Consider the following 25,391-nt stretch of genomic DNA (forward strand, 5'->3'; position numbering starts at 1 on the left):
AGGAAGCCCCGCCCCCGCCCGGGGCACGCGCGGCGCCGAGCCCCGCCCCGCCGCTCCCCTCCCCTCAGCCCGCGCTTCCGCCGCCGCCGATTCGCCGCGGCGCCCCCGCGGCAGCCGCCGTTGCGGTGTCCGTCGTTCCTCCCCTTCTCCTTCCCGTCCGCGCGTGTCGGCGCAGCGGGGGCGAGGGCGGCCCCGCGCTCAGCCCTTCCCTTCCGCGCCCTCCCGGCTCCGTGTCGAAACGGCGAGGCCGCGGCGGGAGGGAGCGCCTCGTTTCCTTCGCTGCGGCGTTCGACGTGGAGCCTGCGATCGGCGGCGCCTCGGCGGTCGGCGGCAGGGCCAGCGGAGCGGAGCAGAGCGGCGGCGGGGTGCCCGCGGCGCGGCCTAGCGGCTCGATATGGGTGAGGAGCGGGCGGCGGCCCCCGCGGCCTCAGCGCCTGGCACCGGGGCGTGGGGGGGCGGGGTGGGGCGGGGCGGGGCTGCCGCTGTGAGTCGTGTGCGTGTCCCGTGTCCCCCGCATGTCCCCCCCCCCCCCCCTCCGCCCCCGGTGGACCGTGGAGGTGCGGGAGGAGGGGGGCTACGAGGCCTCTGAGGAGGGCGGGCGAGGGCAGCGCCGCCGGGGCAGCCGGCCGGATCGGTGTTGAACGAAGTGGGATGGGGCGGGGGGATCGCCCCCTGACGGCCTCCTCTGCCCGGCGGCGGCGGGAAGCGGTTGCCGCCCGCCCGCCTTCAGCCCTAGCTGGCAGTGCGGGCCGGGCCCGGCGGCGGTCGGTCCCTGACGCGGCCCCCCCCGGGTCGCTGCCGCCGCTGCAGCGCTCGCAGGCAGCGGCCGCGGCCGCTCGTCAGGGCCTGCGTGACGGCGAATGGCGCGGGCGGGGCGCGGGTTTGGCCACGGCGCTTTGTACTGCGGGGACTTGTCCGAACCGCGCTCTGGTTCGCGTGCGTAACGGGTTGCTAATCAGGAATTAATTATGACAAGAAGTTTTGCAGAATAGTGAAGTAGAGGGAGTAGTAAGAGGCCCTGAATCTAGGGGTTAAGCGATTAGCATAATCTGGCCTGTTACTGGTGGTACTTGCGCAGTGTTTTAGTGTGGGAAAAGCATGTCAGAATATAAAAAGGGGGAATGAGTGGTGTTTGGCAGTAAGCAAAGTTACCGACTGAGGCCACATCTGGAGTGCTGTGTGCAGTTCTGGGCGCCCCAGTTCAGGAGGGACAGGGAGATACTAGATAGAGTCCAGCAGAGGGCTGTGAAGATGATGAGGGGGCTGGAGCATCTCTCGTATGAGGAAAGGCTGAAAGACAGCTGGGGCTCTTTAGCCTGAGGAAGAGAAGACTGAGAGGGGACCTTATCAATGCTTGTAAATATCTACAGGGCGGGTGCCAAGAGGACGGGGCCAGGCTCTTCTCAGTGGTGCCCAGTGACAGGACAAGGGGCAACGGGCACAAACTGGAGCGCAGGAAGTTCCGCCTGAACATCAGGAAAAACTTCTTTACTCTGAGGGTGACAGAGCACTGGCACAGGCTGCCCAGGGAGGCTGTGGAGTCTCCTGCTCTGGAGATATTCAAAACCCACCTGCATGCGATCCTGTGTGACCTGCTCTGGGTGAACCTGCTTTGGCACGGGGATGGGACTAGGTGATCTCCAGAGGTCCCTTTCAGCCCCTACCGCTCTGTGATTCTGTGAAAGAGTTCTCATCTCTTAGGCCTCCATACATTGCATAGTAGCCTTCTACTTCAAGTATTTCTATTGAATACCTTTTGCAGCTCTGTTCTGTTAAGGTGGTTTGCCTGCCTCACGGTAAACACTGCCTTGAGCAGCAGTGTGTAAACTGACAGCAGATGGTCCCTTACATCTTCTCTTTGTTTTCTAGGTGTGTAGTGTCCGTAGCTTCTGGGATGGGGATGGGCTTAGCAGTAAAGCAACCTGCTATCAGTTTGAATGCCTTCGTACGCATAAGCACACAATGCATTGCTCCCTTCTTTCCCTGGAAGGGCATTGCAGATGCCTAGAAAAGCAAACATAGGAAATAATTTTTATCAAAACCTCTTTCAATTGAGATTTTGGTTGCAAATCTCTGATTTGTCTCTTCTCTGATACAGTTATCAAATGTGATTCTAGCTTGTTTGGCGTTTCATTACCTTTTACAGGGTTTAGGTGGATTTGCAACATTATTATTTAGCATTAGACATATTTGTTATAAAAGTAATTGGAAAAAATGTCATTGTTACTGGCTAGAATATGGGGATTCTTTCTACACTTAAGCATCTAATAGGCAGAAATCAGATAGTCATCTGGCCACACGTACTCTTACATGCATTTAAAGAACAAATGAGATGTTGGGGCAAGCCAGTTTTGAAAAAAAAAAAGGGGGGGGGGCATTGAAAATCAGCTTCTAGACTTCTCTGTAGCATTAATGTACTTAATTTCATGCAGCTTTGTAGTTTGTAGTGGGCTGGGATTTAACACATGCCTACTGATTTATACTTCATTTTACAAAAAAAAGAAGTTTATGGTCCTGTGAGAGACCATAAACATGAGAAAGAATTCTTTCAGGCTTCAGCATGTCCTTATATAGTCTCTTGCATTGAAAAGATAAGACTCTGATAGAAACGAGAGAAGTTGGCTCAGATTTTGGCAAATGAGAGAAAAGAAGAAAAAAAATCGTAACCACGATGAGGAAGCTTCATGCTGCTGTAACCTGATCTTGCTGGATTGAGCTACCATAAAATAGCAGCATGAACCCAGGAAAATACAGTGTGGTTCAGCACATGGTTATCTGGGTGACAACTGAACTTGTTTTCACTGGAGAAAAGAAACACATTGTTGCTTAGCCAGAAATGAGGTCGATCTGCTTGCCCCTCTGTGTCCTCCCTGTTGCTAGCTGACAATGAAACTTCTTTCCCTTCTGCTTTTTGTAGGGGGCTTTTTCTCCACCATCTTTTCCAGTTTGTTTGGAACTCGAGAGATGAGGATTCTCATCCTGGGACTGGATGGAGCAGGAAAAACAACCATTCTCTACAGGTTACAAGTTGGAGAGGTTGTTACCACCATTCCAAGTAAGTGATCGGTCCTTTAGCGAAAGCAGGCGATTTCCCTGTAGCTCTGACCCGTGACCTTTGTCGGCTGAACTCGCTACACGCTTCCTTCACAAACAAAAGGACCTTGGGCTGTGGGAGCCTTGCGCTGCTGTATTTAAGAACGTTCTCTCGTAACAGTATTGCGGTGTGCTATAGAAGGGCTACATAAAGGAGCGTTTTATGCTGCTCTGCTGAATGCAAAAAGTATTTGGCCTTAAGATTGTTACCGTGACTTGGCAGGCTTTTCTTCATAGGTAAGTGTTCAGTAAATGGTAACTGTTGACTATATAAGTCTTTTGTCTCGAAATATAGCTATAGTGCGAATTCTAGAGATGAGCATTATTGTACAAAAAATAATTTTACATAGCATGGTGTCAGTGAATTGCACCTATTTAATTTCTTTTTTTTTTTTTCACAAGGGTCTTCAGTTTGTTATATAAATACTTCTGTTTAACACAGAGAACAAATCAGATGGTTTAACCTTATGTAGAAAGTGTAACAAAACTCTTCTGTGAGATCTCTTGGAAGGAGATGATGCTTATTTAAAAAAACGTAACTGATTTCACCAGTAGTCTCAGCATTCAGGCAGCCATACCCACCCCTGACAGGCACCCAGCCGAAGTGGTCTGGCTAGGATCACTCTGTGTAATGTGAAGGACGCTTGGCTTTTGAGTCCCTGTCATGTCACTTGGGTTCCTCCTGAATGGCCACGATAAATTGACTTTTTGGTCAGGTCTTTTTCACCTTTTAGAAGCCAGCAGCTTACTACAGCATAACCCTTTTGCCCTCGGGTTTTGCTTATTTCAGCCTCCATGCGTTTTAGGCAGTCTGCATCCCGTTGTTCACTTCACTCTGTTGTGTTCCTCTGGGCTGGCAGGAAAAGGAAGGACATATGTGATATGCTGTAACCTTATTGCCGTCTTCCAGATACCACAGCGTCAGGTCTGTCTTCTGCTGAGGAGTTGGTTCTGCTGTGGTCTTACAAGAGCGCAGATCTGGTGTTGACACGAGGGATGTGTTCCTTAGTGCTTTATTGCTGTCAGTTGTGTACTTTGTTATCAAAACAGGCCATTCCTTTAACCCTTGCTCTGTTTCCTTTGGTGGTTTCAGGCACACTTCTGTTCATTTTTAACAACCTTTGTATGTGTTACAAATCTCTACAACGTGTTTACAATGTGTTTTTATTGTTCCAAGAAAAAAATTACCGCGTTATTTTGAGCCACAAATGTTTGTTGGGGTAACTTGGCAAAGGGCATGGACTTCATTATGTAGCTCCTGAGAATTTTCAGGCCTGAAAATTTTAAACTAAGTGCTGTAATGTTCTTCAGAAAAATAAAGAAAAGTCCCTGACAGTGAAATTATTTAACTTTGTTTCAGCCATTGGCTTCAATGTTGAGACAGTGACGTACAAGAATCTGAAATTTCAAGTTTGGGACTTGGGAGGACAGACAAGCATAAGGTAATAGAACTCTTAAAATTGAAAGATACAATTAAATTTCAAAAAAGTCCTAAAAGTTCTTGGAATTCTTGTAGCTGGCAATTCTGAAGATTGGTTCTTTCAAGTGTTTAAAAAAAACATCGTCAGGAGAGCACTTTCATCTCACAGAATTTGGTTAGTAAAACCTGTTTTGGACAAGAGACTGGAAAGAAACAAGTGAATGTTCTCACTTGTGTACAGTTGTGCTTTGAAAAACAAGTTTACTGGTAAAGCAGGCAGTTGTGTAGCATTTGGAGAAAGAGGGGAGTGATGTAAACTCAAAAAGATACTTAAATATTTTAAGAATGCAAAGTTCGGAAGAATTTAAGTATAGATGATAACTTTTTTTTTTAGCAAGCTTTACAAGTTTTGTAATGAGTCATTATGTGCATAATGGTAGTGATGTCTTCAGTACCCCTGTGTGATCTCTTCGTGATTCCTTTTTGAACACTAGGTGGTAATGTCCAGCGTAGTTAGTTAGTAAGGGGCAGGTTCCTTCCCTCCTTAGTTTCAGTAACATAATTCTGAAAAAGGTGGTTTGTTTTGATCCTTAATTACTTGCCTGTATGAGTTAGTCATTTAAGATCTCTCTGTTTATCCTTCTTTGGTGACCATAATGATTATCTAATGGCAGACGCTTGTGTGCTTGAACTTTCTTTTGCTTCCCTGTCCCTCAGTTATGGACCTGATGTCCTGCAGGCTGACTCCCAAATAAATCTGCCTCCAGCACTTCTCTCCTTTGCCTGTTTTCAAGCTGCTTGCTTTGTTGTTTTTGTTTTTTGTTTTTTTTTTCTCTGCTATTAGGAGTATTTGTACTGTCTGTTCGTTTTTGTTGCCTCTTGAAAATATCTTCTGCTTGCTTCCTGGGGCCTTTCACCCCAGAGAGTTTTTACTTCCTGTGGGTAATCTGCTTTTCATTATCTGGCTGAAAAACACCGCTGAAAGTGCAAATTGTGTGACTGGAACTTACCTTTCTCCCGCAGGCCATATTGGCGGTGTTACTATTCAAATACAGATGCAGTCATTTATGTAGTGGACAGCTGTGATCGAGATAGAATTGGCACTTCAAAATCCGAGCTTGTTGCTATGTTAGAGGTAAGAAAACAAGGGTGACAGTCGTATCAGAAATTGAGAAATTAAACCCTTTTTTTCGGAACGAATGTCAAATTTGATTCAGTGAATCAAGTGAAGCTCAACTTCACCTGTGAAACTTCAGCCCCCAGAACAGGCCCGTGCACCGCTTCTGACTGGAAAGCACTAACTACACCGCGGGTGTTTCACGGTTCATTGTCTCATTGTCTGTAGCCTTTTGGTCATATGAAAATTTACCTGTCTGCAAGGACAGCTGCTCCCTACTTCAGTGGTGGCAAAATCAGGCCCTGAAGGTAGCTGGTATCCTACTATGTTTTGAAGCTGAAGGACATATGTAGAACAGGGTAATACGAACAAGGAGATGAGTTGAGCGAACTTCCCCCCCCCCCCCCCCCCCCCGCAATTCCTGCAAGCTCTTTGATACGCCTGGTTAAATCCAGCTTGTTTCATAATATAACAAACTGGCCAGGTTTTGAAATTGCTCCTGTGTGGTATCGTGCTGCAGTTGAGGGTAAATACCGTTCTTTCACTGAAGAATTTTCTAAAGAAGAAAAACCAGCAAACTGAAAATCATTATGAGAGCTGCTGAAGTTTCTTTTCATTCTGTGAGTTTGCTTTGCTTAAATAAGTTCAGTGAAAGTCTCTGCAACAACTGGCATGAGTCCCCTTCTTTTAGGAAGAAGAGTTGAAGAAAGCCATTTTGGTGGTGTTTGCGAACAAGCAGGACATGGAACAGGCCATGACTCCCACGGAAATGGCAAATGCACTTGGCTTGCCGGCTTTGAAGGACCGAAAATGGCAGATATTCAAAACCTCTGCAACTAAAGGCACGGGGCTTGATGAAGCAATGGAATGGTGAGTAACACCCTAATTCTGCTAGCTTTGCTAGAAAAATATCTTTTACTGTGTAATTTTTCTTTTTTTAAGACTGGATCTGTGGAAAGTCAGTTGGACATAAAAGACAAGCAAGAGTCCACAGTAGAAGACAGCCTAGCTTTCTCCTGAAAGTATTTCAACATAATTTAAATGATTTTTCAGTAGACTGACTTAACCTTTTCCCCAGGTTGGTGGAGGCCTTGAAGAGCAGGCAGTGATAGAGAGCTGAGCACTGCGAAGGAGCGTCAGCTGTATCCAACATCCCTCTTTCTGCAGTCAAGCATTTTCAGGCCAGAAGTACTTGTAAAAAGGACAGAGTTGAGTTCGACTCCTGTAATGCGGATGCCTCTCTTGAATTGTAAAACTGAACCAAGTGAATGTCTGTGTACGTTACGGTATTCCATATTCTATTTCTTTCTGTTTAAAGGACCTACTTGTGTTAATTTGTATGAAAGGCTCATGGGCTGGGAAAGGCTTTTTGTCGCTCCTCCCTCCTTTAGTGGTTTTGAGTGGCCACTATCTCGGTGTAAGTAAAACACTAATAAAATCTGGAACTGTCAACTGTACTCACAGGTGTGTTGCTTGCTTACAGAAACAAGTCCAGCTGCTGCCAGTTGTAGCAGCCACGTAGCTCAACATTTAAAGAGGTTTCCTTAAGCTGCTGGGGTGGTACTTCAGAATCCTTCAGTGTAGGGGTGCTGTTCCAAGGAAGGAGCAGGTATCTTACAACAGGTAACAACAGTGTAGGGAAGTACAGCACCGAGGTGAATAGCGTCCCTCGGGCTGCTAACGCAGCATGGGTTTTCTGAAATGTCTTCAGTAGCCGCCTCCCGCCCCGGTGTGCCAGGGCTGTAATTTGAATTTAACTTCCACCTTCTGTTACTCCTGTACCCTCAGCGTAGCCAGAAGTGGCAGTGAAGTTGCTCAGTATAGCTGCAGACACTGACGGACAAATGAAAGGCAGGAGGCAGGCTCTTTTCTCTCCAGGAGCTAGGATGTTCACAGGCATGAATGCAGCCATCACATAACTCGTTTTTTAAAAATGAAGTAAAATTTAATATAAAAGATCATGGTGGTTGTCCATTCAACTGTACATACTGTGGTAAATATACACGTTTGGAAAAAAACCCAAAAAGCTTTTATTTAGGATCCTAGATGAAAAAGAGGACCTGAAAAAATACTAATAAATACAATTAAAATATATATATACTTTTTTTTTAAACAGTAATTACTTTAGCTTGAAATTACTTTTTATAAATTAGTCCTCCAAGAAGGAAAAGCCTTTTCATTCCACCATTGCTAAATCTTTCAGTGAATGACTTCGAGGTCTCTTGGCCTTGTAGCCAGGGCGCAGGAATTCTATTTTTCTTTTCCTGGTTTCAGCTTTATTCTTATGTCTCTTCAGCTTCCTCCTTGCAGCAATGTCGGGGTTTGCTACAGTCTAGTGAAATACAATACATTTGTTTGTTTAGTTAAAGCCAACAACTGTCCCTGTAAACACCAGGTCCTTCCTAAGAAACTGGGGACTAGTAAGACAATGCAGGGGTTTTCTTAGGCTCCTCAAAACCGAGGGTGTTCTGGCTGCTCCGCCCAGGTTTACCACTGCACTTTGGGTAAGCGGGAAGGGACAGCATCCCTGCCAGCCAGGCCTTGCCTAAGAGCCTGTTCTGAAACAGTTTCTTGTGAAGTTCCAGAAATGAAACAGTCCCAGTTCAGGAAGAAGTTCTTCCTCAAACTCACCTTCCCTGTCAGCTCTCAAGCCATCAGAGAAGCCCCGTTTCTTTTTCCCAGAAGACGAAGTGGACCCTTACCTGCAAAGCCCTCTGCTTTTTCCTCATCACTCTTTTCTGGTTGGCCTGTTTCTGCACAGAAGAAAAGGCAAGCGAAAAAGCCTCCAGTCCAACTAACTTCTTGAGCAGCTCTATGATTTCTTGGGAAAGGTTCTTCAGTGTTGGATCTAATAAAACAAAATTAACTTGCCTAATCTTTTCAGCATATGGAATGAAAGCCAAAAGCCCAGTAAGGATTCCCCTTTCTTTACTGATTCATCTTGCCCAATACACTGTAGAGACCAGAGCAAAGGTGCTTGTGAAATCTGCTGGTTCTTCACCAGCTTTCCCAGGGGGCCACAAGTGGTGCTTCACACAGGCAAAAAACAGCACTTCTGAGAAGCAGAAGTTTTTTCTCAGCAGGATAATGGCATCCCAGAGGTTGTTAAAAGTGACTTGCTGTGTATAGCCACCAGGGCTCTTTTGGAATATGATTTCTTGGAAGTCAGTGACGATTCCAGCCTTGTCAGTCAGCGTCTCTGTCCGGTACGAGCAGTAAGGGCTGGCTTAAGGGTTAGGATCACTAGTTAGTGATGCAATGTATTCACTATAATCACTGAAAAGAAGATCATTGGGGGGGAAATAGGCTACAAAGAGATGCTAAGGGAAAACTGAGAGCAAACATTTCCCTCAGTCTTCCAAGTGCTCCAGAGAGCTTGTGTAAGCTGCTTGCTTCCACAACGTCCTTCAGTGTTAAGTTCCCTGGGTCTGCACCCCCTATCATGTGAAAAACCATCTCTGCAGTTATTCTGAAAAATCATTTGAAGGCCCCTGGTTCTTGTGCTGGCAGAGAAAGCAAAAAGTTGATCTTTATCCACTCACAATACTGTCAATCTCTACCATTTCTTTTCCAAGTCTCTTTTACTTCCTTAGTTAAAAGAACCACAGTAGCCAGGGCAGCTGTTCCTCACCTAGAACACTGTCCTCCTCCAGGTTTTTTTCAGTGCTTTTGTGTCCTTTCGGAGAAGTGGAGACCCAGCGCTGCACACTGAATTTTCATGGCATATACAAACCACAGCTTTAGAATAATACAACTTTCTTCTTTGGCTGCTGTCTGTTCTTTTCCTGACATTGGATTTTGCTCAACTGACTTAACACATTTTCATGAACTATCTCAACACCAGCGTCTTGCTCTAAAGCCGAGAGTCTCTGGTGTTAAATGAGAAGTTGATTTGTCTTCCCCGCCCCCCCCTCCCCAGGCATGACTTAGGATCTTAAACAAACACGGATCTCCAGGGAGAAGCAAGTGGTGTGACTCAGGCAGCGTCTCTCAGGACAGAGTGACCTGGACTCGTTCAGGAGGAAGGAGAAGCGCTGGGCGCAGTCCCACGGGCGTACACCTGCCTGCGAAGGGCACTTCCTTCAGTCACTGCGCACGCACGGCACACGCTAAAGGTCAATTTCTCTATTTCAGAAGGGGGAACCTGGAGGGGGGGGGAAAACATCAAGCAACCACCACCAAACGGGTGATGCCAACTTGTACAGTCCCTTGCTCTACAGTAACACAAGCTGCCATAAAAACACACCCCGTTGTACATTAAAACTGCAACACACTTTAACCCTAGGGCACGGGTCTTCGTGCCCCTGAGCCTCACAGCAGCTCTAACACGGCAATTCAAAAACAATGATACTTGGCAACAGCCTTGTTTTGGCTTCCCCAAGGCCCACGCTCTGTTCCTCTCCTCAGCAAGGACTCCGTGAGGCTCGCCACCGTGACTCTACCTTTGAGTACTACACTTTCTCCACTACACCACATGCTCAAGCTTCACCCACTCGCACGCAGGAGCCTGCCTAACTGTGTTCCAGTCTTTGTCCAACACGCAGATTTTTGTTTCAGCTGTCATACACTCTCCTCCTTTCCTGATACTTTGGTTAGACTGCAAGTAGGTGAAATTCCCTGATTATGGCACCTATGCCTCAACAGACAAAAGGAACGCCAGGCGGTGTTTGTGCTGAGGCAGAGCTCTGACACACTTTCCTCTTTACTAGTCTTCGTGAGGGAAATCACTTACCTTGCTCTGCATAGGTGCTGTTCAGCTCCCTGTACAGGGGGGTGAGAATTGTTGGAAGGTAGGGGCTGATCCTGTCTCTCCCCAGATCCACCGAGATTGCTCCCAGGAACTTAAAGATGCAGCTTCTCTGAAAATGAGCGTGTGGGACATGAAATAAGGAAGGCTGGAAGGAAACTGCCTAACCAAACTGCTACAAGAGTGCTGTGCACCACTGTTCAACGTGAAAGGCGGCGTTTCAGACACCCGAGTCAGAAACTCACTGCTGTTACAAGGCCTTACTGCAGCCAAGCGCAGCCTTTAGATGAGACACAACCCCAAGGGACCTGTAAAGGTGTGGGCTGTGACTGCACCAGGCTGGCAGCTGTTAACACTTCCAACAACAGCCTTGTTCTCGCCGTCCAGTGCACAGGCAGCTGAAGACATGAAAGCTCAGCCTCTGTAACTATACACCATGGGGAACCGCAGCGCTTTTCCCGACGCTCTCCCACACCCTCCCTTCTCCTAGCAAGTATCTCCACGCTGCCATTCCCCTGCCTGCACTCTTCGGCTATCAAAGGCAGCGCTCTGTCCCCTTCAGCTTGGTGCCTTTGGGCTTCCCACCCTTCCACCACCCCACACGAGGGCTGGAAGCATCAGCAAGGAGAAGCAGACTGGCACAAGCCTTTCCCGAGAATGCTGAACTCAAATGCTTGTTATTTCTTTGGCACCTACTAATCCTTGCTTCAGCACCGGTTCCCAGCACCCTCTGCAGCTGGTGCCCTGGAAGCGAGACCCAGAGGGACACTCTCCTGTGGAAGTGCCTACTACATCAAAAGCAATTGGGCTAACCCTGTTCTTACCTTTAAAGGGACCTTAGGGGAATATGCTGCTTCTCGCTTTGCCATGAGAGAGAGCTTCTTTATTAACCACAGCAATGTGGCTGGCTGGCCTTTCTCTTCTGTGTCCTCTTTTTCTCCCTCTCCTTGAGCAGAAATGTCTTTCTCTTCCTCATCTTCTGAGCCCTCCTGCTCTTCCACTTCACATCCGACTTCTCCTTCAGCCTCTTTACCTTCTTCTGAGGCAGGGGCTAGCAAGTAAATAACTTTGGCCACAAAAAGCAAATTCTTTATAACCTGAAGTGTGAAAACAGAGTAGTCAAATCACTGTGGGTTCCCTCATTGTCAGCACCAGGGCATGTAAGAGTCAAGGCTAGATCTGAAAGAGGAACCTGCCAACCCAGGAGGCTGTAATGGCTTCACCCACTGCCAAGTGAGCCATGTAGCAGAGCATGTTGCTCTGAACAGGAAGGCCCACCTCAATAATCCTCCTGCAGTTTGGGAAAGACTTTCCCCATGAGCCACTGGGCCTTTTGGGCTCCAGCACTTCCTGAGGCAGGGCTGCTCCTTTTGTCTTCTCCACCTCTGGCACCCCCTGGCTCTCCACAAGGAAATCTCTGACCAGGTTCGCAGTGGAGTCAGACCTTCAAGCAACAGCACAGAGCTGGACTAAACGTTCCCAGCGAACAGCCAGGGCTCCAGCGCAGCTGCAGGGAACCAGCACCAGAGATCTGGATCCCTGCTTCAGGATGTGGTTGCTCAACCCGCTCCAGTCTGGGCTGCAGAGCCGGACTCTCTCTGACAAAAGGGACACCAGTTCTGCCCTGCATGGTGCCTCCCCTTTCTGTCCCTGCCACCCCTCAGGCGTCCCAGCAGGCTGACACCGCAAGGGGGGACATTTTTGGGCCCCTCTGAGCCACGCGCCTGCTCAGATGCCCTCAGCACAGAGCAGCTGGCCCTGCACGGTGTATTTGCCCTGAGCCACCACCAGCCAGCAGCGCTGCTGTCTCCCTCACAGGCCCGGGCCTGCTCTTTGCCCTCCTGCAGCCCCAGGCCTTCACCTGCTCTTACCTGCTCTCCTAGAGACAGGTCCAGGAACTTGGACTGCAGCTGATGGCAGAATGCAAACACGAGTTCCTTCATCTGGGGAGCAGAAACAGGAGAAGGAAATTACTCCGTGGAAGGGAGCCAGTAGCAGAAACGCAAAGCCGCGTTTGGCAGTCACCAAAGGCAGTTCCCAGGGGAGGCCAAGGGATCGGCTCAGCACAACTTCTGCCTGCACCTTGCAACCTAGAGGGGAATCTTTGCGCTGCTGAGAATGTGACCCCAGATAAGCCCCCTCCCAGCAGCAGAGGCACCTCCTCAAATGCTTCAAGTGATCAGGATTAGGCAGCAGACAAGCAACTGAAAGAGAAATGTGCGTGCCAAACTATAACCCTATTTTTATGTCCCAGCCAGGGAATGGGAATGGGCATGGGCTGTGGGGGAAGCAGCAGTATAGACATCATTACCTTTTTGTCCAGTTCAGCAGTCAAGAAGACTGTGGATGCAGACAGCTCTGCTGATGTCTTTTTCCTCTTCCCTGCCTTTCTTTCCCTCCACTTGTTGACAAGATCTTCTGGCTTGTAAGATGCAAACAATAGGCCAAAGATCTCAGTAGCTGTCAGCCAGACCCAGCTGTGAGGATACCACAGGTGAGACTGGACATGACCTGGGGGAAAGAAAACCTCTCAGCACAGGAACTGGTCCAGTGAGAGCAGAAAAAGAACCTGGTCCTTCCAAGAACTACCACAGCACATGCTACAATAAAAAGGTGAAGGAAATGAACTGTGCTCAAGACTTCCTAGCAACTCTATCCAGCCAAAGCAGAGAGCAGCAAAAAGCTACAGGTAGCCAAACGTCCCCATGGGGACCAGACGTTCTTGAACGCACCCGCAGCACTTCCAAACATCCAAAGACATTGCAGGAAAGTGATGGCAACTGGGCAGGAAAAGTGGGAACAGCACAAAAAAGACACTTGCTCCGACCCTGGCTGACAAGTCATGTTTCTGCAGCAACTATTGTTCCCTCAGGGACTCAGTAACACAGCTCATCTGCCTGTGATGTCTGGGGACAGGCTGCTGTGAGACTCAGGTGAGCTGGCCCTGCTGCAGATGGTCAGATCAAACCCCTGGATGGAGGGCTGAGGATGCTTCAGAGAAGAGATGGAGTTGCCCTCTTGTCTCACTTCCATCCAAGCTGCACGTTACCAAGCAACCCAGGATTTATAAGGGTTATCTCCTACCTCACTAAAGGCATCTGGCAGGCTGAACTCTTTGAAAACATTAACCAGCCAGATCCAGGCCTTCTGACAGCAGCAAACAATGCAATTAAAACCAAGGCAACAAAACACCAATAAGACAGCCTGACATTGTACAATCTCACTCCTAGGGATACTGCTTGAATCAAATGACCTCCAGGCCTTAACACCCCGGCAGACACACGGTATTTACAGCACTATTACCATGTGTCATCACTTGCTAGCTGGTATGTATGATCTCATCAAGAAAATCTCATCTTCCCAGAAGAACTGAATGTTTTCATCCAAGAGGATGTAATTATGCTCAAACATGCAATAGTTTGCAACTACTTGCTCTTGGGATAATAGATCAAATACTTCCCAGCAACTGAGACAGAGGGCATCTTGTTTTCATCAACTACGTAACCTTTTCCATTAACATCTTCTCTTTCATTGCCCAGTGACTGCCATGTATTAGCATTTTGCAGCACACAAACCTTGTACAACAAAGTTCAGTTGTTTATATTAGGGTGTGAAAAACCACACGGCACACAAAGAATCTTCTTTGTAACGCAGCCGTAATAATTCTTGATACTTACCCCAGATGTTGCTCACGACATCACTATTCTTGGTTAATTGAATCAAGTTGCACTCCGTGATTAGCTTTGTTACCAGCACAAGAAAGCTGAATAGCAGCCTGTCTGCAGCCTTCTCCTCCTCCTCTTCAGTTATCTAATAAAATCAGCAAGTCAAGAAAGATGCATATGAGAACCTAAAGACAGTCCTGATTTACCCTACTAGATAAATTTCAGATCAACCCTGCGAAGAAACAGAAGGCTGACTTGTACCCGAATCCCAAAATAAACAGAAGAGAAGCAGTTCCACTAAAGCATTTCCTCTGGAGACTGAACCTCTGCAGATTTTTACTACAATCGTTCCTGGTTTTTATACAGCCGTTACTGTAACAAACTCTTAGGTTTCTAAATGCAAGCAGTCACACACACAATGTATATCATTGATGTCTATACATGCATTTCCGCACGTTTGATTCTCATTAGTAGAGCCAAGCTTAGCTCAGATTTGCCTGTGTCACCTGGGAAGCCCCACGTTGTTATGACAACACTGTGGGCACTGTGTTTTACTAAATCACCTTCAGGTCCTCGCCCTGCCTGCAATCACCAGCTGGCTTGGTATTACTAGTCAGTGCTTTACCGACATGTCGCAGCACAGGGGGTGATTACACCGAATTTCTCCTCACTGAAGGTATTTTATTTTCATCTCTTGCCATTTTACATACCCTGAGGCTCTCCTCTCTTGTTCAGCATGTCGCCCTTGCACATTAGTAACACACGTGGCAACTCCCCAGGCGCAGCGACTGGGATCCCTTTGGGATTACCACATGCCAAGCAGCATCTGAGGCAGCCTTGTTACTCTGAGGTAATCACGTGCACTAAACATAAAGCAAAGCCGTGGTCTGAAGAACAGGAAGGGAACTCCTTTGAAAGTTACAAGCTGCAGATAACGCTGCACAAAGCAGACAGTCACAGGCGATGCACTCCTGACCTTCCATGCTTACCCAAATCTCTGCAGCTAGCAGACACATTTCCCAGTTAAACGGATGTTGTCAGTGTGATCGTCAGGCTATTTTCCAACTAAACCGATTCTAACCCATCCCAGTGCTACCTGTGCACCCTGCCATTCTTTCTGATGGTGGCTTTTATAATTCCACTTCAAACAAAAACCAGAAGTCCCTCCTCTCCTGCCATTGCAGGAAAGACCAGAAGCAGGGAAAGCTACCTCAGCACACGTACTGCTACATGCTGTCAAGCCACCAAGTCATACAGGTAAAACCCAAAAGCCTGAGACTCAAGGGCTGTCAAGAACCTCTTCCACCCACAGAGATCGTGATACAGGCTGGGGCAAGGAGCAATGTATCTGCTGCCTACAGAGTACGGCTGCAGGCTCAGCCCAAGTGGCCTTGCCTAGGTCAGCGAGGTCCCCTTCAGAACAAATGTGTGTGTTTCGTGTCTTCCCTCAGTTCCAAACAGCAGGTCCAATCATTAAATCTCTCCTATGCTTCTTCCCTTTTTCCATCTCCTTAATTCTCTTTCCCCAAGCCTCACACATGGGAAAAATTACTTACGTCTTCAAATCTTATTGGGTTGATTTCTTTTTCAATCAAGGTGAGGACAGCTTCAAGCCGCCGTTCAAACATTACTCCCTCCACTTCAACAAACAAACCGCATGCCTGGGCAGCCAACCTCCTGTGTGAGCTCTGCCAACAGAAAGAACACCACCCCTTGTTACTTCCCGACAATCAAATCCTGCAGCTCCCACGTGCAGGAGCTGGTAGCAACCCCTACTTTTGCCTGTAACAACAGTATCTTAAGAGAAGCTGGTTTTCAGAGTGCTATTGAAAAAGGAGATGCTGCCAGCTAGGGACAAAAGTGCTTGGCAGCACCGGTTATCCCTGGAAACACACCCTAAAACCGAATGCTGTAAGGCACTTTCTGGCTTGGATCCCACCTGCAAAGCCCTGGGGGCTACTTTGCGCTCTTTGATTCTTCACAACGCGTCAGACGGCTCACAGCTACAAAGCAGAACTGAACATACTAAGAGATGAAAAGGGACAATGTGTTGAAGAACACTTACTCCACTAGCGTAGAGGGACAGAACCTGAGTCCAGTTTGAGAATAACGAAACATCCAGGCACCCAGATCAAAATGGGAGATCTGTAAGACTAGGTTTGCCACCTTCCAACTGCCAGCTTTATGAAACTATACTATTTATTGCTTTTCTTGCTAGCAAAAGCTGTGGCACTGAGCACAGCTTTAAAGAGCTTTTGTTCTAAGCTGAGTCTTACCCATACTCCTTTCCTAAAACTACTAGGTGAGGTACAACTGAACCCACCAATACACCAGACCTGGTACTAGCAATCTCTCACTTGCCTTAATCTTATTCAGCCCCCAGAGAGAGTTCAGACCTGGTCAGTGAAATGACCAAAGATTACCTTCTTGCTGTGAAACCAATCTGTGACCAGCGAAAACATCAGATCTTGTTTTTCATTGTTTATCTTACTGAGGAGAGATTTACACGTCAAAGCCGCCATCTTTTTGCATTTGGCAGAGTCATCGTTTATCATCATCATACAAAGAGAGAGAAAAAACAGCCCGCAGTATTTGTGGAGGAGATCCTAGAAAGAAACAACCATTAGTCAACTGCAGATCCCCAAGGAGCTTCTGGCATTTGAAGGGGAAAAGACGGGTATTTGTTGCACTGCGTACGGGAACAACGTCAGCCCTGAGTGTGGTCCACGTCAAGGCAGGTGAACTGAAAGGACGGGATGATCCAGTTGTTGGAGCATGCAGGGCATGTACAGCAGCCCCAGCCCTGCTCTGACTCGCTAACATGTCCCTGGGACAGCAACGTGGGTGTCATGGCCAGCTTGCACTGCAGCAGTCAGCCCAAGGGTCCTTCTCTCAGAGCCAGCAGCTCTCTGCTACTTTACAGCGTTGACAGGATCCAAGTTGAAATACTAAATCTAATCAGGCGGTGGTGAAGCACAGCTTACTGTGCAGAATTTCTCTTCCTTCCTCCTACATTCTTGCTGGATTGCACTTCTCTGTCTCCTAAATGCTCAGTCAAGCTCCAGCTGCGGAGCTTCAAGACAGCTTAGCATTTTGCGCATGTCATCCTGCACAGGTACGCGGTGATTTTTTAGCTTTCATGTTGATCCACCGCACTGAGAAGCCCTCCCTCTCCAGCCTCGCCAACAAAACAGGTATCGTACATCACATACCAGTTCAGTCAACTGTATCTCTCATGAATGTTGAAAACCCCTCACACTGAGAAAACTCTAGACTTCGCTTTCTATTCATACCCATTTCCTAAACTGGTGTGTTTCTTCCTAGCATAAATCACCATTAAGTTTATCCAAAACTCCAGCTGACAAAGCTTTATTTTAATTGCAGACTGAGCACATTAGATAAAGAAGTACTGCAGACTTTCCAGCATGTCATTTCTCTTTTGGGGCAAAGCCAGGTTCTTTGGAGATAAGCGAATGTTCTGCTCATGATAAGAGATAATAGGAACTACCAAGCGCTTCCAAAATAAAGTGCTCTGAAAATGCTGTTACTGCAAGCTGCAATAACTGCTTGATGCTTGGAACCCCAAGGGGTGCTCATTACCTGCGGGAACATGTCAAGGAGGTACGCAATCATCTCCAGTGCAGATTCCCTTCCAGTTTCATACTCATACCTGTGAGGAAACGATTAATGGTTAGGGCTGGGTTAGTACGCTAGATTGGTAACAATTTACAGGAATGGCCAACACCAGAAACACACACTGACAGGGACCTTTCTACAACAGCTACCAGACCAGGCCTGAGACTGAGGAGAGAAGCAGCAGCAGCTCCATCTCTCAGAGAATGGGCACAGGGAGACAAACAGGCAAAAACCAGCTCCAGCCGGCTTGGGTCAGCACAGCTGCACTGTGCTATGGTGCTGGGGAACATGGTAAACTACTGTCACCTTGAGCAAGGGAGGGGTCATGCTCAGAAGGAGGTTTCAGACACACTGCTCCTGCTGAATTGGTGCAGTTGGTCTCAACTGTGCCTGCAACTGCAGTTGAGACCATTGCCATGGGACAGCAGTCATGTAAATGTACCTTCCCTTATTCTTTCTGGATTTTCCAGTTCACCTGGTTCACAACCAGTGGAGCTAGTTAACGACTAAGCAAACAGCAGAACTTTTGCTTACAAAGAGATAAAAAAACCAAACAACAAAACCAGCTGTGAAACAGGGAGAAGAAAAAGTACTTGCTTGACCAAACAGTCCATTTCTGGCAAAGGGAAGTGTTTTAGAGGTAGGAAAATCAAGACTTCAGCCAGACCCTCTGCTCCTCACAGACAGCCCCATGCCACACAAGGTAACCACTGAAGTCATATTTAAGCAACAAGGTTCTGTTCTGACAGAGATGGCGGGAATATAAACTCACTCCAGCTGTGCGAGCATGAAATCCAAATTGGGTTTCAGCTTGTCACCGAGGGGGTAGTCCAGAATATATTTTAAGTAAATCTGGAAAGAAAAACCAACAACACAGAGAGGAGTTACATGAAACATTCAGGAAAGCTTGCAAAAAGTTTATGAAGAAAATTTAGTGATGGAGCAGCAAGTTCATGAGAATCATCTGTTTCATCCCATTCCTATTACACAAGGGGCCAACAACTGCTCTCAAGCTCTGTGCCCAAAACAGGATCTGCAGGCGTTTGATAACTGCCAGATTAGTCTTTAGAGCACTACTGTGATTTGCACAGGCTTCTGTTCAGAGAGATACTGCACCCTTCCGAATTCATCCTGTAACTATGGAAATGCACTATTTGGTTATGCACAGCTCCTGCTGCATCCGTATCCTAACGCTTGAAATGAAGCAACCGATTCTGCCTTTTGGTTGCTTTTAGCTTGGAAAGAATGAGGAAGTCGTGTGAAAGAATCATGGATTTGCGGCAAATTCTCTTCTGCTGGGATTCAGAGAAGGGCAAGGCTCTTAGCTACATGGGCCTAAAAGCCTCCAAAGGAAGGACTGTGTCACTGCTGCTGAGCAGCTCTCTGAAGGTATGCCATGGCAAGCAGTCTCACTATAGGCAGGCAGTCTGTGGTTCTGCTATGCACCAGTCACAAGAACTAAAGCCAGCTGGATAACAAGGGGAACAAGTACTAGTAAGAAGTGGAAATGTAGTCAGGGGCTCAGCAGGGCTAAGGCACATGCCTGTGAGAGCTGGGATGCCCCCCTAAGCCCTCTAGCCTGTTAGACAGCTGTAAGGTTGAGGTCAATTGCATGAGGTTTAACAAGGCCAAGTGCCGGGTCCTGCACTTGGGCCACAACAACCCCACGCAGCGCTACAGGCTTGGGGGTGAGTGGCTGGAAAGCTGCCCGATGGAAAAGGACCTGGAGGTGCTGGCTGACAGCTGGCTGAACATGAGCCAGCAGTGTGCCCAGGTGGCCAAGAAGGCCAACAGCATCCTGGCCTGTATCAGCAATAGTGTGGCCAGCAGGAGTAGGGAAGTGATCGTGCCCCTGTACTCGGCACTGGTGAGGCTGCACCTCGAATGCTGTGTGCAGTTTTGGGCCCCTCACTACAAGAAGGACACTGAGGTGCTGGAGCGTGTCCAGAGAAGGGCAATGCAGCTGGTGAAGGGTCTGGAGAACAGGTCTTATAAGGAGCAGCTGAGGGAACTGGGGTTGTTTAGTTTGGAGAAAAGGAGGCTGAGGGGAGACGTTGTCGCTCTCTATAGCTACCTGAGAGGAGGTTGTAGTGAGGTGGGGGTCAGTCCCAAGTAACAAGTGTTAGGATGAGAGGAAATGGCCTCAAGTTGTGCCAGGGGAGGTTTAGATTGGACATTATGAAAAATTTCTTTACTGAAAGAGCGGTCAAACATTGGAACAGGCTGCCCAGGGAAGTGGTGGAGTCACGATCCCTGGAGGTGTTCAAAAAACATGCTGATGAAGCACTTTGGGACACAGTTTAGTGGGTATGGTTGTGTTGGGTTCATGGTTGGACTTAATGATCTTAGTGGTCTTTTCCAACCTTAACGACTCTATGATTCTAATTAAAGTCAGATGAGAGACTTTCCATTGTACAAACCTGCCTGCACTGGACTCGCACCGGCTCACTCTGACCCGTGATGGCCAGCTGGGCAACCTTCTGCAGCACGTCATCAATTTCAGGGACAATCAGCTTCCTGGATAAAATAGCCTAAAAATGTGGAAGCACAGCTAGAGTCATGTCATTTTGCTTGCACAGTGTGAGATGCATTACTATAACCTGGGACTACACTGGTCTCAGGTGGTACATTAACATTGACATTTTCACATCTTCAAACACAGCCAGAGTAACTTTGGGGAAAAAAAAAAAAAGGGTGGCTTACAAGTCCGTATCTGTTTCTTTTGGACAACATAGAATACCAGGTCTAATGATTACAGATGTCAATTGTTTAGCAAAAACATCCTCAGATCCAAATACATCCTCATATATATGTGTATAAAACAGCCTCCCAAACAATTTTAAAGAGTGACTACAAGTCAAAAGGGAAAACTTTGCTGGTTTCCTCCCCTATAATAGAGAGCCTGAACAGCATTCTGTGGCCTGTTCCTGGTGTGAGATCAAACAGCCTTTCACCAGGAGACAGAATCACTGCCGTTCCAGTGGCTCACAGAACCCATACGCCTGCTGCACAGAAATACCTTGAGAAGGCCAAAGGCAGTGGCTTGGCGTGACGAATCATAAATGTCTTCTTCAGCAAAGCCAAGCAACACTTGCAGCTGTTTGCTTGTTATCTGACTCTTCGCGTTCTTCACAAGTATTGTTACACACTACAAAATCAAATTGCACACTGTCAATACACACTGTTCTCATCACATTTTGCTTTCATCTGGCAATTTTGAGACAAAAACTGAACATAAGCAAATACACAAATTCAGACTAGTCCTTGAAATGAGTGGGGATGCTCACAGACATGAACCACGATGCAGGAACACCATCAGGAAGAGGGAAAAGTTCTGGCACTGGCATTCTGCATGAATTAATCTAACTACCTCTTACAATCATGAAGCTGTAATTAATTCAGCAATGCATTTAAAAGACATCTACAGGAAGACACTGCATGCTGTAAGTGTAGTTATTACCACTATTAATTGCTCCCTTCCCTTGTCTCACTTCAGCTGCCAGGGTTTACTGCAATGAATCAATCATGTTAAAAGCAAGCTATTCAAGTACAAAACTGACACCTCTCAAAAGACAGGGTGGTAACAAGATATTATTATAAGGAAGAAAGAAGGCAAATATGCTTCTATAAAAACACTTCTTGAGATCCAAGCTGTGCATTTTTGGGGGGGTAATTTTATGTTTGCACTCAGGAAAGAATCAGCAAGGCCACATTTCCCTCGCTACTTTGTGATCTCCAGACCACTTCTCCAGAGACAGCTGGAGGAGGGATCTGGAGTTGGAAGAGTCTCATTCTACAAAGTTAATGCTAAAGTAGAAAAGAGCAGAGCTGGGTCCGACTTACTTTAAAACAGCTCACAACCAGGTGGAAATTCTGGCCTTTGGCTACTCCTGTCTTGGCAAATTCTTTCAGCAAGAGGAAAAGCTGCTTAATCAGTGGCTCCAGATTCATACTGACAGAAGGCAAAGGGAACTTTAAAACCCACACCAAGGACTGCAGAGCACCAGTTACCACCTGTAAGAAAGAGCCAAAGGACAGCACGTGGTTTCAATGACACTGCGAGAACACTTTCCTCACTCTGTAACAGACATGGTCAGGCTATCTGCAACTGCGGTAAAAGGCAATTAGCCAACAAAATCAAGCTCTTTCAAACCATTCACATGGAATACAAAGGGTTTCTCAGTTCTAAAAACACTATCTGCCACTCCCTAACTTTGATTTTACTAGGTAATGACATTAACACAGCACTGATTAGGCAGATGGCAGGAACTCTTCTGAAGGAGACGTGCCACAAACGCAGGTCACCAGAAAGCCCTGCTCCAGGTATCTGATAGTGTTATAAGGCATGCCTTCCATTCCCAGGAAACTCAAGGTTTAACAGATTCCCAACCTAGGCTCACTCAAACTCAAAGCTGCCCAAAAAGGAGGCTGCCTATGGTGCTGGGAATAAAGACACTAGAGTTATATCAAAAGAAACCACAGTTGTGACAACACTGCTTACAGGACCTCATGAACCTCCTCACAGATAGGAAGTCTGCAAAGTCCTTGTATGAACATGCTCCAGGAGAATATTGTCCACATTTGAACCTGCAACACTAGGAGTAGACCATTCAGTCCTCCGTCAGCCACAATTCTTCCGCCCCCTTGGGATAACACGTCCTAAAACAACCTGCACACCTATGAAATCAGGTTTGAAAACTGGATGGCTTTCTCTTCTCTTGCAGATCAACTGCAAAATGACATTTGTGGGCAGGATCCTTCTTAGTAGAGTAGACAGAATAGACAGACTATAGCGCAGAACTGTACCTTAACATCCATAGATTTCAGGCAGTCTATAAGCAGCTGAACAAAAGGGTCTAACATTTCCAGAACATGTTCCTCAGAAGAATTTACTTTGGACCTCTTCAGACTCATGTGCAGCAGCTGGCATAGAAAACACAGGATATTCATCTCAAAGTCAGGCTGGGACTCAAATAAGTCAAGTAAGGTCCCACATTGTTTCAGGTTATAGTAGAATTTACATTGTATCTTACTCAAATATCTGCAACAGACTGAGCGCTTTTTATAGCTCTCTAAGAGCCACCATTGTAGTTACCATAGGCAAAACAAAGTTAAGGCTAATGGCTGTCTTGTTAACACAATATATCCAGAATACCTTCCTTTGAATGCTCTTAAAAATTTTGATTGCAAAGCTTTGTATCTGAGGAGATCCTTACCCGAAGTCCTGAATCAACCAAGATATATGTGTTAGTCCTGCTGCTGACACGTGCTTTCTGCCCTCCTCTTGTGGGAGTGGGCTGGAGCAGCAGGCAGCTCTCTGGTTGCAGCCGAGGATCTGGAGGAGGGGCAACTTTTTTTCTGAAAAGCAGTGTATGGCAAAGGAGAATATTCAGATTTCAACCCTCTCTACAACAAGCTTGCTGTTGGGAGTGAAGAGAACTGGACTGCCCTCAGCTGCTACCCACACAGCAAGCAAAAGCAGGTCACAGCCAGAACACAATGAAATAAAACAAACTTGAGAGCAGCATGACAGACAGGACTCTCAGACTTGAGAACAATAGCACTATTACAGAGATAACAAATGCACATCGATTTGCATAACATCCCCACTTTTTTCTTCTCAGTGGACAGACCAACTTTGGTAGTTCCTTCAAGCAAACATACCTCCTGCCACTGCCCTTCATTTACTGATATTTAGTTCAATTTCTGATGGCTTATAAAAACTGCTCCAAAAAGTCTGCAAACAGTTGTCAGATCCTACAGCAAGTAGGCCTACGTAACACAGGAAATGCAAGACACCTAGACCCAGCTCTAAGCAGTGATACCACCAGAGGGAGAGGAAATCTGATGGTACTCCCTGACTTCTGCACCAGCACCAAAGTGATAAAGTGACAGCCTACAGTTTCTCTTGTTCCTGACCCCATGAAAATGTCCAGGACCCCAAACACCTCTTATATGGCAGTTCGTAGCTCACCTCTAAACACTGCCCCTCATCCCTTCATCCAAACACCCAAATGCATATACCAGCTTACTAGATGGTGAAAAAGCCTTGCTGAAGGCCCTGAGCACTTGCAAGAGTAGAGTCCCATGAGTTCAGCAAGTGGTCACTCCCATTTCCAAGCTTTCCTTGCCCTCTGACTGCCCAAGTAATTCACTTACATTGAAAACAAAAGGCAAATGAAAGCAAGGAAACTCTCATACATTTGATCAGTTGGGTCTGAGAGCTGCCATTTCTGCAAGCTAACCTCCCAACCAATAACAGACCATCTGGATAACATCCTGGAACTCACTTGGCCTTCTCAGTGAGCAGAGGCAAGTTCTCACTGATGAGACCATGACTGAGGAGGAGAAGCGATTCTGCATTCATGTCCGAATTGAAGATCAGCCCTGCCATGATGTGACGCAGTGCCTCATGCACCTTCCGGACTATCTTCAAGCTTGTGGTGCTCTCCAGAATCTGCAAAGGCACAACCATGAGAGTCAGGAAGGCAACATGAGGGCAACGATCTGCTACTTGTATTCAGAAACCATGCAAAAAGCCAGAACAGTTCCTCCCTCATCACACACTGACGTAAGTCCCCAGCTCTCTACATGAACGGCATCCCATTGCTGCAGCTCTGCCCCAACTTTCCTCCCTTTCTCCCCAGCCTCTTCTCAGCCTCCAGCCAGTTCACCTATCATCACCAGGAAACTCCAGAGCTCATCAGCAAACCAGGGCTCCATTTCTGCATAAGCTTGCACTCTACTCAAAAAACCACATCTCTGAAAAGGCAACTACTGCACATGGACAGACTCTGAATACATTTTGGTGACATTTCCTTCACACTCAAGAGATCAAACCACAGAGCAGCCCTGCAGCACTTTGAAGCTCCAGAGGAAACAGGAGTTGGCAGAGGGAGAGGGCATGGAGAACTCATAGTGAGATGTTTCCTCTCTCTCTAGCAAGGGTTGAAAGCTTCCCAGAATACCACTTCCTGCCCTGGACATTAATAGTAAAGTGTCATTTTATGAGCTGAGTGGATACTGCTTTCCAAAAGAAAAATGGGAAACCGAAGCAGGATTATACGGGTAATTTCACAGCAGCCATCCAAAGGCTCAAGTTTCTCTTAGACTATACAGAATTGAGTGCTCAGAGTTAACAATGACTCTGGCTGACTTTTCTTACCTCTTTCAGTGGCAGAATAAGCTTTGTCACCTGGCCCTTTCCTATGAACTTTCCAAGAATTTCATAGGAATCGTAACTCTTGTTCTTGCGTGCTTCCATGACCTTGGAGACAATTCCCTTCACCTCCTTCTCTTCAGCTATGTTCCCAAACAACTCTTGGTTGAAAATCTTTGGAAATCAGGGGAGAGAAGTGAATGAGAGGAGCAGAAAAGCAGAGCCAGATTTCTCCAGTAGCAGCAGAACAACACTACTTTCCCGCCCTTACAGAAAAAACAATTCTCCAGGTTTCCCACAAATCAAGTCTACCTTTCCTTTGTCAATATAAAACACCCCAGTTTGAGCACACCAGATAAGGATCCTCTTCTCACACCCCTCTTTGGTGTTGAGACACAAGGAGTGGGACTGCAGTCAGACCAAGACATCCAAGTATACCCCATCTGGGTGGCCAGCAGAGCTCCTGGGCTCTGTGGACCACATTGAGTAGATGTCTGTTACCTTGCTCAGCCATTTAGAGTACAGGGAAACATAGTTAAGATACCTTAATCTTG

The 25,391-nt window shown here is 47.0% G+C and overlaps 2 protein-coding genes across 2 annotated transcripts in view; one reads left to right on the plus strand and one right to left on the minus strand.

The window, feature by feature from the left end:
- The first annotated feature begins 360 nt into the window (after nt 1-360).
- On the plus strand, nt 361-7,069 carry ARL1 (ARF like GTPase 1). Its single transcript, XM_086470573.1, has 6 exons — nt 361-398; nt 2,918-3,055; nt 4,454-4,535; nt 5,537-5,648; nt 6,322-6,500; nt 6,709-7,069. The coding sequence occupies exons 1-6, from the start codon at nt 395-397 to the stop codon at nt 6,737-6,739; spliced, it is 546 nt and encodes a 181-aa protein (XP_086326699.1). The 5' UTR covers nt 361-394; the 3' UTR covers nt 6,740-7,069.
- Nucleotides 7,070-7,806: 737 nt separating this feature from the next.
- The window catches only part of UTP20 (UTP20 small subunit processome component), a 66,353-nt gene continuing 48,768 nt past the window's right edge, over nt 7,807-25,391 (minus strand). Inside the window, exons 45-62 of the mRNA XM_086470560.1 lie at nt 24,844-25,011; nt 23,969-24,135; nt 22,895-23,036; nt 22,485-22,601; nt 21,522-21,692; nt 20,698-20,826; nt 20,099-20,209; nt 18,451-18,530; nt 17,643-17,712; nt 16,466-16,648; nt 15,599-15,730; nt 14,055-14,187; nt 12,689-12,888; nt 12,249-12,320; nt 11,202-11,474; nt 10,363-10,489; nt 8,333-8,478; nt 7,807-7,962 (exon numbers count right to left, since the gene is read on the minus strand). Coding sequence (XP_086326686.1) covers nt 7,807-7,962; nt 8,333-8,478; nt 10,363-10,489; nt 11,202-11,474; nt 12,249-12,320; nt 12,689-12,888; nt 14,055-14,187; nt 15,599-15,730; nt 16,466-16,648; nt 17,643-17,712; nt 18,451-18,530; nt 20,099-20,209; nt 20,698-20,826; nt 21,522-21,692; nt 22,485-22,601; nt 22,895-23,036; nt 23,969-24,135; nt 24,844-25,011 — 2,577 coding nt within the window. The remainder of the gene's footprint in view (nt 7,963-8,332; nt 8,479-10,362; nt 10,490-11,201; nt 11,475-12,248; nt 12,321-12,688; nt 12,889-14,054; nt 14,188-15,598; nt 15,731-16,465; nt 16,649-17,642; nt 17,713-18,450; nt 18,531-20,098; nt 20,210-20,697; nt 20,827-21,521; nt 21,693-22,484; nt 22,602-22,894; nt 23,037-23,968; nt 24,136-24,843; nt 25,012-25,391) is intronic.

The sequence above is a fragment of the Leptosomus discolor genome, chromosome 1 (genome assembly GCF_034619465.1).
Source record: "Leptosomus discolor isolate bLepDis1 chromosome 1, bLepDis1.hap2, whole genome shotgun sequence".
In the NCBI taxonomy this organism is placed as follows: Eukaryota; Metazoa; Chordata; class Aves; order Leptosomiformes; family Leptosomidae; genus Leptosomus; species Leptosomus discolor.

Excerpts from the sequence above, each read along its gene's own strand:
- ARL1 (XM_086470573.1), top strand. Across the intron at positions 3,056-4,453 it reads GGTTGTTACCACCATTCCAA|CCATTGGCTTCAATGTTGAG; the intron begins GTAAGTGATCGG and ends ACTTTGTTTCAG. Across the intron at positions 4,536-5,536 it reads GGAGGACAGACAAGCATAAG|GCCATATTGGCGGTGTTACT; the intron begins GTAATAGAACTC and ends TTTCTCCCGCAG.